We start from the raw sequence: 10,518 nt of genomic DNA, 5'->3' as shown, positions 1-10,518 counted from the left end.
TAGAAAGAATAATGACAATAATAATTTGTTGAAACAGTCTTTCTAGACTTTGTATGAAAGTAAAACCAGAGGAGGCAGAAATCCTTTGTAGAAGGAGAAATCAATTCTTCTTTTTGGGACAAATGTGTGTATTCTCACTTTTCTTCAGTTTCATCACTTTTGCTGTCTTACTCTTACTCTTTAAGTCTATGCAAAAAGTGTTTATGCCTAATGTTCATTTTCTCCGAAAAACAGTTATCACCTTGTGTTTGCCTCCACAAACCTGTCAAGTTGCAGTTTACATCCATGTGTGTCCAAACTCATATGTAGCCATGACAGTTGACAATGCCTAAAATATGAAAGTTGCTTCAAAGAAGCTACAAATTGGAAAACACAGATGCTTCACACACATCTTCAACCTGACAGCACAGAAGATCTATACAATCAGTTTCAAGATGGAGACCAAAGATTACTGTCACCAATTCTGGCCAAATATCTGCCATTCTGTTTCTGAGTTATGGCAAAAAAGTGTTTTTATCAGAATATTATGATATCACAGTGAAGATGACTTTTGACCTCTTGGATATAAACTGTCATCACTTCATTTTATCCTATCAGAAATCGATGGGGAATTCGTCAAAATTAGTGCATGAATTCTTGCGTATGGCCAACAAGATTTTTTGTGGGGTCACACTGACCTTTGAGCACCTAAATCTAATCAGATTATCAGAGTCCAAGTGGACTGTCGAGAAAACTGTCGAGATAAGAACGTGTTGCTCCCTGACAGCACAGGTGAAGCTGTGACCCAACCTGACGGTGGGACGCAAGATGTAGGCACGGTGTCTGTCAAGACCACCTGCTACTCCGTTAACGATTCACAGACACTCACAATTTAGGGTTCAACATCTTGCCCAAGCATACTTTGACATGTGGACTGGAGATCCAAACGCTGACCTTCCAATCAGTGGATGACCCACTCTACCCTCTACGCTACAGCCACCATTTCACCTGACTTGGATGCCTCTAAATTTCAGGCACACTGACGTTGAGATAAAGTGCACCTTTTTGTGAATGTTGATGTTCCTCCCTGTGCACGTGTGAGTGGGATTATGTCAGCATAAAAGATATAACTGTAGAGAAAGTTGCCCCCAGAGAGAATAAATGTTGTATTTTTTTCATTGTACTAACTAACTGCATCATACTGCTTTCTCTGACCACTTCCTCTGTTAAAGGCTCTTTCAAACTTTTACAATAGTCCCAGCTATCGGAATTGAGAATTCACTTCCCTGCAAGGAGCCTTGACTTCACATTGATATTTATGACTGCAAGACTCGAAAATGTATATGGTTCTAACTTCTAAGCATATAGTTTTCTTTTTTTCCTTCATTCTTCGATCTTCTTACCACAGTGTTATTTCACTACATAACTATGTGGTTCCATCAAAGCTGAACACAAAACATACCAGGTCAGAAAACACAGCAATAAAACTACACTTTAAGACCAATTATGGGTGCTCAGGTAGCACTGCCTCTCTCCCTCTTTCTCTCTAACACAAACACGCATGCAAATGTACATACACAGCTAGACAGTGCAAGCACACACTCATGCAGAAATACAAATATACAATGCACTCCTTTTCTAATTGAGCAATTTTGGACAGAGTCAAAGGTTTCCACATGAGCACATCGTAGAAACATTTGCAGGCTGGTGTAACTCAGATCAGTCTCTGCTGCTGGTTCAGTCAGTCAAACTATCTGTTCGTGCAAGAATCTCATGGCTGAAGCAGCAGTCACCTGACAAGCAAACTGATTTCATGTGGACTTGATAATGAGATCACCTCTGGCCCAGAAGCCATGGTTTGGTGGCCATGAGTCATGTGGTCACAGAGCTACAGGTGAGCAGGATTTACATAGAGAATTGATGCTCATATCTTCCCCCAGAGGTCAGTAAAATGCCAACTCATCACCTGTGGAGCTCCATTCTTCTGCCAAGGGATGACCAAATACCAGGATTCAAGTCCCAACCTCAGACTAACAGCATTTAGGTGACATTACCTCATTTACTTCCTCTGTTCACAGGCCCATTATCTCCAGAGGAACAACATGTTTCAAAATCTTGCCAGAATCAGACATCGACCCCCAGGAGCTGGGACAGAACCAGCCAGCCCAAACATGGAGAAAAACCCCAGCGATACCGCTGGTTGAAATAAAAACGCTGATTGTTTCCAGGTATGCTGACTGGTGGGACTGTACGGCAGCTAGGACTCTGCTGGACAAAAGGTGGTGAGCAGAAAGCACAAAGTTGTGCGGATAAAAGTCCAGAGGTTACTCATCAGGCAGGTGACATCTCTGATGACATCTTTTAAGATGACGCAACTCTTTCTTACATTTAAGGAATCTCTTGCGCTTCAGCCTCTTCCTAGGCGGAGGTTGGTTCTCACCGAATAGATGAATTACAGCAAACAATTCAATCTTTGGGTGCAGTCCTCAATTTCATGAGGACTGCACCCAAAGACAATACTGGAGTACACGTTCACTTAAATGTTAAATAAGGTGCAAACAACGTTTCAATGTACACTGCATCTTTATCAGATATTTACTTTATGAACTTCTTAAGATCCACCTTTTCTTGTCATTTTCACCTATTTGGCATAGCAAAATGAAAAAACTTATAACAAATAAATCGTAAGGCCAAAATGCATGTATGGTGCTCCATTTGAAAGGTGACACCTTCCCATTTCTGAAAATGTGCTTGTGTGGCACGTGGCTAAAACATAATCTCAACTACATCAGTTTAAACATGGCTCAAAATATAGTTTTTTTGTGTGCCTCATCTATTATAAACCATATTTGAACAATAACTGCATCATGCTTTATGCCAGACTATGCAGACCACCTCCTCTACCTTCTATATTTTATCAACAACACCTGCTGAAGACTTCAGACCTCTTGACAACATAACAACCTTTTGTGTGATTAGTAAGAGCGTGGCACTGCAATGCTGAGAGGAAGGTAGACTACATTATTTTGGTTTTTAATTTTTTGCCTGTCTGCTCTTTGTCTGCTCCCCTTTTTTCCTCATTCCTTTTCTTGTATCTCAAATACTTTTCTGTGCTTCTTCAGCATTTTCTCTCCTCTCAGAAGATGCTATTATCTGACTTCAAGGTTGCAGGGATTCACTAGTTTTAGTTTTAATTTATTTAAGCAGTCTATGAGGAGCAGATTTACATTTTAGGTTTTATTTCTACTAAGGCCCTTATTCCCGTGTCTCAGCATATTTTTAAGACCATTTTTAAGACTCTTGAATGATTGATGAGACATCTTAATACCAATTAAGGCCTCATATTTAGCTTAAAGAATTCAATGCCTTTTAAGACTTTTTAGGATCTGCACGAGCCCTGCTCATAAATGGTAACCAAATATTCATGATCTATGTCTTAATGAGTCACTACAATCAGTGTTTCTCCTCAACTTGACAAACATGACACTGTTTTGAAACCCATAAGGAACTTCTGGCACAGCTCCTTTTTCTTTCAGAGGTGTCTGGAGAGAACGAAAACCCCCAAATTTTACAATTCACAGACTTTTTCTTTTTTTTTTTTTTACCTCCCATACATGTTCTGTGAGTGTATGTGTGTATGTGTGTATTTGTGTGTGTGTGTGTATTTGTGTGTGTGTGTGTGTGTGTGTGTGTGTGTGTGTGTGTGTGTGTCTCACTTTCTCTCAGCACCCCACCCACCCCATATACTCCCTCTTTTTGGCAGTGGAGAACCAAATAAATGCAGCCCAACAGTCATTGGGGGGTTAGAACAACCCATTTGGTTTAATGAGGTGATCCAGTGTTTTCTCTCCCACTCCCCTTCTCTCTCTGTCTATCTTTCTCCGTGTGTCTCTTAGCCAATTACACAGTGTCCTGTCTTGCATCCTGTCCCCCCTTTTTTTCCTGCTCTCACTCATTTTCCCTCCTTCTTTCTTAAGGCCTTGTTGAGCTCTGATAAAACCTGGACCTTGGGAGAGGAGAGGGACATTTGGGAGCGAGATGGCGAGAGGGACGGTGGCCACGTACCTTCATGGAGTCCTTCTCCTGGCTCTGTGGAAACCCTCGCTGCAAGGAGGTGGGTTCCCTTTCAGGCATGTGTGCGGCACTCAGCAATGCAGCACCTGTGGATCAGGTGTCACATTAAGTTTGTATAGCAGTGTTTGCAGAGGAGGGATGCATGAACTCAGGTCCTGTTTTCTTCAATGGTATTTTCTCATTTTCTATGAGATTTGTGATTCTGTGAGCTGCAGCAACTGATACTGATGATGGTGATGATAATGAGGTTGTCTGGGATTCTAGTAGAAATTGGTTGCTGCAGATTATTGATGATGATGATCATAAAGATTGCTTTCTGTGGACTTTTTTTCTAGAATGCACACTGCAAAAGATTTGCACGTTTGCCTAGACTTCAAGCTATTAAAGTTCGGTTTGAAGAGGAGTGACAGCATGTTTTGCAGTATTATAAATGGTAATCGGAGACATTATCATTATCGTCAAGTCAGTTTTCATCTTGTCTCGTGTGAATGGATTTTATAACCTCTGAACCAAAGTCCTTTTCTGGATGAACTTTGAGAGCATTTTTAAACATATTCAAATATGAGTGACAATCCTTTAAAAAAATACAATATAACAACACTGCTTGATCTCTGTGTATTTATCATCTCAGCTCCTCCTCCTTTTTAGGCATTTAGTCACATCTTTTATTGAGGTGCTGCACCTGACTTTTAATGGATCTCATTAAAAGCTTTAACGATAAGTGTGTGCTCCAGACCTCATCTCTCCAGATCCTCCCTCATTGTCTTGTCAGTTAACAATTTGCCAGAATCACTTTTGCTAGAGGAAAGCACTTGTTTTAAAGCTGTACCAGGCTTTTGTGTAATTTGATTTTATACAAGGTCAGGCTGAACCACTGCACGCTTAGGAGAGTACAGAGACATGTCATTGGCCGTTTAGTTTCTGTGTGTTGGTTTTACTGAAGCGAACTGAACAAGTGCCTTCACTTACATCTCTACACCTCTGAAAAGTCAGCTTGAATCATAAATAAACTGAAAATCTTGCACAGAACATGGTATAAGCAATGGTCAAGCTGTTGAAAACAACAAACTGTGTGATGAGGGTGATCAAGTTTTGGATGTTAAGTGCCTTTATGAGAGTACAAAGTACAAAGCCAAAAAGAAATGAGAGGCGAGGGAGCAGGATGACATTAACTCAGGTCTTCTGCTGGACTCAAACAGGGAACGTTGTGATTATAGACTTATTCTGAGTCTGTTCATAACATATACACACATTATTTTTAAAAGTACTATGAAATCAGCATTAATATCTGTAACAAATTACCTTCAATAAGATTAAGAGGTTGTGATGCTCATCGAAAAGAAAACCAAATGATAAACCGCACAAACTGGACAAATTAAGATTTTGACCTCATGGTTGCGCTTGATGAAAAGTCAGCGAAACACTTGACTTCACAAAAACTGTGAATGTCTGCACCAAATTTTCAGCTGTAATTCAGTCTCATCCCCTGGGAACCATGAACATCTGTATCAAACTTAGTGCCAATATAGACGGTAAAAATAATGGATGTAGCTACCGTGACGTCACCAACTGATTTAAGGACTCCCATTTTGAAGCCTCGAGTTCGACTAGGCGGCTGGAGAAGCTACGTGACCCACCCATCATACCTACACGTCAGTCCACAAGTACCCCTTGGCCCTAAGTGTTTAAGGACTTAAAAGAGGGAAGGTTAAGGTTAAGGTAGGGGTAATGGCAAAGGTTACATCTCGCTACTTAAAAAGGTGAATCACGTCTTTGTGTATAATAGAAGAACTTTCGGAGAAGTTTGTAACGGTGTGTTGTGTATGCTATTAATGGAACGTATCTGCAGCTGTAATTGTCTCCTCAAGTTCAGCATCTCAGACATTGCCATCTTAGTTTTTTGGAGCCAGAAGTGACCGTATTTAGGCAAGAGGCTGGTACTGTGGAGATGAGAGGGGAGGATCTGATTGAGAAGCTGAGAACACTTTCGGCAACAGCCTGCTACCCGAAGCTGCAATACCCTTAATTATGCGTAACTTAAAGCCTTAATAAAATATACAGCAGTGACTTATATAAAAATGTACACCCAATACAGAAATTAGTTATGGAGAGCAAAACAGTTTTTTGTACCAGGCTGTAAACGTGTTTACCCCTCCTGTAAAGTAGTGCATTTTAACAGCCGTTGTGATTGACAAGCTGTCTGCAGTAAGTGCCCTTAGCCATTAGAGAAACAAGTTTTCGCCATGTTCGTGTTGGCTTAATTTTTCAGCCCTGGAGGTTGGCACTTTGCTTGATAGATAAAAGTTTCAACCTGGCACTAGAAGGAAAATCAAGGGCTCACTAAAGTCAGCTAGAGTTTTCTGGTGATCACTTATAACTTAACAAAATTTCATGGCAAACCTTCCAATAGAGTTGAGGTATTTCAGTATGCACCTAAGTGTTGGGCGGACTGACATTGTCATCCCTGGAGCCACAGCGCCAGAACGGCTAAAAACAATAATAGCTACAGTATGATATCATGGACAGAGTTATAAAATGATACAAACATTACTAATTCAATAATAAGATATTAATGTCACCATAGAGTCTTTTTCAAACTGTGAACCCTGGACAATCCCTACATGTCAGTGAAAAATATCATCTCTTTTTTCTCAAGTTTCAGAATGAATGTTAAGATGGTATCTATTATTTGAATTATATATTATTTGAACTCACTGCCAAGCTCAACTGCTGTTTTATTTCATGATATATATTTGGTGGATCTCAGCATGTACGTAGTTGTCCAGTGTTTCATTTCCGTAAAGATTCCTCCCAAAACAACAAAAGCTTTAAGGGGAGGAGGTTTCTGTCCTGCAGAATGACTGAACACTTAAGATATTTACTGCGTGTTGTTAATGTGCTGTACATGGCATTACTGTGAGCTCAGTTACTCACATTCTTTAGGATTCCCTGCAGACCTCTTCTTTTCACATCTGGGCTGTGGGATCTTAAAAAACCTTTCCTTTTATAGTTGTTCGCTCTCTGTGTTTCTATTTTGGGCAATCGTGATTTATGGAACAAAACATAGGTGCCGAAAAGTGTGAGAATTATGACCAAAGATGCATGCCTTTTGGATGAAGGGGTGTTTGTTATCAGCTATAGAGAAATTCAGCGCACAGCGCTTGTAATCACTAACACAAGCACACGTACACACACAATTAATGTAAGGACATAAACACACTTTCTTTCCCTGCTTGTGTGGCGTCTGATCCTATTTGTTAAATGTAATCCTTGTTAAATAGACAAATTAAATGGTTTTTATTAAGTGCTGGAAAAGTAGAGTGAATTACGTCTCATTAGACCTGAATGATGACTCATAAATTCCACAAATTCTGTCATCTGTTTGGAGTCTAAACCAAAACACTGAGTGTACAGCTGATCCACGTGGTCTTTCTTCTTGAACAGAAAACCTGCTTAGAACTTGAAACTATTGTAAAATTATATTGTCATTTGCTGTGACTCTGCACTTGTGTGTGTATCAGGTGTATATATACCTGCTGGTGGAGCAGCAGGAGGCGCTGGAGCCGGTGTAGGACCTGGAACTGGATTCGGACCAGGTGGGACTGGAACAGGATTTGGCCCTGGAGGAGCTGCGACTGGATTTCAGCCTGGTGGAGGTGCTGGTGCTAGTCTTGGAGGCTTTGGACCAGGAGCAGGTGGAAGTGGAGGCCATTTGTTTTCTGTTGATTTTTTTAAACCATTGGTTTTGACTTCAGAGTGACGTTAGAAATGTGAGGACTGACATGTTTAACTGAGCACACTGACTTTTATCACTACAAGTAACATGCAGGTTTCAGATGCAGTTGTGGTCATGAAAAAGTATATCTGGTTTGTTTTGATCTACATATAGAAACTCCCAGGAAGGATTCCCTAAAACTTAGAAATCCTTTAGCCTTACACTGCTTAACAGTCTCATAGCAGTGGTGATGTGACTGTAGTGTAGTTTGTTAGGCCAAGCGATACCTTTTTACTTCTGGTGATTACATTAAGGCTTCAAAAATCCTAAAAGTGATGTTCATTTGTGAAGATTATCTTGTTGAGCAAAACGTGTAAGTATCATAAACGTTTGTTTATCACAGAGCTTATTTTCTGCAATGATCCAAAATTTAATGCAAAAAATCCCACAGGCTTTTTGATGAAGGATCCAGGTCAATGTTAGCTTCTGGGTTGGAAAAACGTCATCCCTGGGGCACTCTATGTTATATGTGTTTTCAACTCACAATGTCCTGATGACTGTATTCCTCAGGAGGATACGGTGGTCAAGGAACAGGAGGAGTTGGAACTGGTGGAGTTGGACCTGGAGGAGTCGGGCCAGGAGGAGTTGGACCGGGAGGAGTTGGACCTGGAGGAGTTGGACCAGGAGGAGTTGGACCAGGAGGAGTTGTACCTGGAGGAGTTGGACCAGGAGGAGTCGGACCGGGAGGCTTCAGGCCTAGCTCCTTTGGCCCAGGCAGTGGACTGGGAGTCGTACCTGGAGGTGTTGGGACTGGTAAGAAAAACAAAGCTGGTTGACGTCTTGATTATCTGAAGAGTAAAATCTAGATAGATTTCCATTGTGCTTCTGTTGACATAATTATGACTTCTTTCTTCTTACAGGTGGAAAGCCTCCAAAACCAGGTAAGCCTGTATGGCCTGCCTGCTGTTTGCATGAGCACTAATTTAAGACTGAATCTCACAGAAGAAAATTCAAATCCTAAATTAGGATAAAAACAGGCTTTTCAAAGATAGTAAAGCAAATTTTTCATTATTGATATGTATAGAAAATTGTTTATATGTAGTGTGCAAGAACAAAATTACAGACTATGACGAGTCTAACTTTACAAAAGTACATCTGACTTTTTCTTGCTATCTTATTTGTATCTAGGTGGCGGCTATGGTGGCCGTGGAGGAGTGCCTGGAGGATTTGGAGCAGGACAGGGAGCTGGAGGTATAGGAGGAGGACTGGGGCCCGGCGGAGTCGGGACAGGTGGTTTTGGACCAGGTGTTGTCGGTACTGGAGGATATGGAACTGGGCCTGGAGGAGTTGGTCCTGGTGGTTTTGGACCCAGTGGCCAAGGCACAGGCATGGAGTTTTTTTTGTTTTTGCCTCCTAATTATATTTAATGATAAATAAGTAGTAAGATTTTGTTACTGTTGTGCACAGGAACTGGTGGAAAAGACAAATAAAATACCAAGAAAAAACCATCACCCTCATTAAAGCTACAGTTGGTAACTTTTATAAAAAATAACTTTGTATCATATTTGCTGAAACTGTCACTACACCCACACAGTAGTACACGAGATGGATAATCTCCCTCTCATAGTGCTTCTAATGGCATTTACAAGAATCCGCCACACATGAACAAAAACAAGCAATCAGGGCCGACGGGTCTCTGATGCAATGATCAATGATGTCAGTCACTGCTTGTGAGGTTCGTTCAAATTGTTAAACTAAGCAATGCTGATCAAATATGAATCAGGATTCAACACTAGGCCTGCACTGAGGTATGCTACTGAGAACATCTGAGGTGAGGAATAGCCACTGCAGTGACAGAATCTTGATTAATATTTGATCACTATGTGAAACTGATTTATAGTTTGACTGCAGTTCATTAGCAGTGATGAATATGATTGACAGCTGCGTTAGAGATTAGTCGACTCTAGTTGTTTTTTTCCTTTAGCCGCAGTCTCATAGCAAATGCCATTAGAAGCACTGCGAGGAGAAGGAATCTGACCTTTATCAAACATTATCACTGTCATGTCCTACAGTGTAGATGTAGTGACAGTTTCGGAAAATTAGACAATATGTATTAGTCACTAACTGTAGCTTTAAACACAATTTCATGTGACAATGAGATAGCTGCGTAAAAATGTCAAAGTTTCAGTTAGAGTGGGATAATTGATAACTGCTTGTATTGCGACACACATGTACCAGACACAGTGTGCACAGCCTGATCTTTCATGACCGCCGTGGCAAATATCACCACAAAAAATGCTGGTCGGAAGAATGATGTACTCAGCAACCTTTGAAGATCCTGCTGTATTATTAAAACTCAGTTGCATCGTGTGACATTTACAATAAGAGGAAATTCTCTGCTCTCCACACATGGACCAGTGGTCAGCCCCTTTACTGTAAATATTGTTCCTCTGTTCAATTCAATGCAGCAGGAAAAGCATTGCATACATGTACCATTATTTCATTTCCTCATTACCTCAAGGTTATAAGCTATTGTTGAGGGGCCAACCAACCTCATGCACACACACACATACAGTGATAAAGGCTAATGCATTAGGCATGGCAGGTCCCTGATAAAGGACGGAAGCCATCACGTCAGTCAGAAAGACTGATTTGCTTTGGAATTTAAGGCCTCTCTGTTTTTCATCCCCCAAACATGCAGGATGAGGAATGTTGGTGATAATATCCAAGCGATCCTTAAAGGTTAAGTC

At 40.8% G+C, this 10,518-nt stretch overlaps 1 protein-coding gene across 1 annotated transcript; it reads left to right on the top strand.

Moving 5' to 3' along the window:
* Window positions 1-3,874: 3,874 nt before the first annotated feature.
* On the top strand, window positions 3,875-10,474 carry LOC121953013 (uncharacterized). The gene is made up of 6 exons (XM_088088876.1): window positions 3,875-4,093; window positions 7,575-7,748; window positions 8,339-8,581; window positions 8,689-8,709; window positions 8,957-9,154; window positions 10,470-10,474. Exons 1-6 carry the CDS (start codon window positions 4,018-4,020, stop codon window positions 10,472-10,474), a joined length of 717 nt encoding a protein of 238 aa, XP_087945002.1. The 5' UTR covers window positions 3,875-4,017.
* Window positions 10,475-10,518: the final 44 nt, after the last annotated feature.

The sequence above is a fragment of the Plectropomus leopardus genome, chromosome 15, assembly GCF_026936395.1.
Source record: "Plectropomus leopardus strain MGB_pleo_1.0 chromosome 15, ASM2693639v1, whole genome shotgun sequence".
Taxonomy (NCBI): domain Eukaryota; kingdom Metazoa; phylum Chordata; class Actinopteri; order Perciformes; family Serranidae; genus Plectropomus; species Plectropomus leopardus.
Note: the sequence above shows the minus strand (reverse complement) of the source record. Positions and strands in the feature narration are given on the sequence as shown.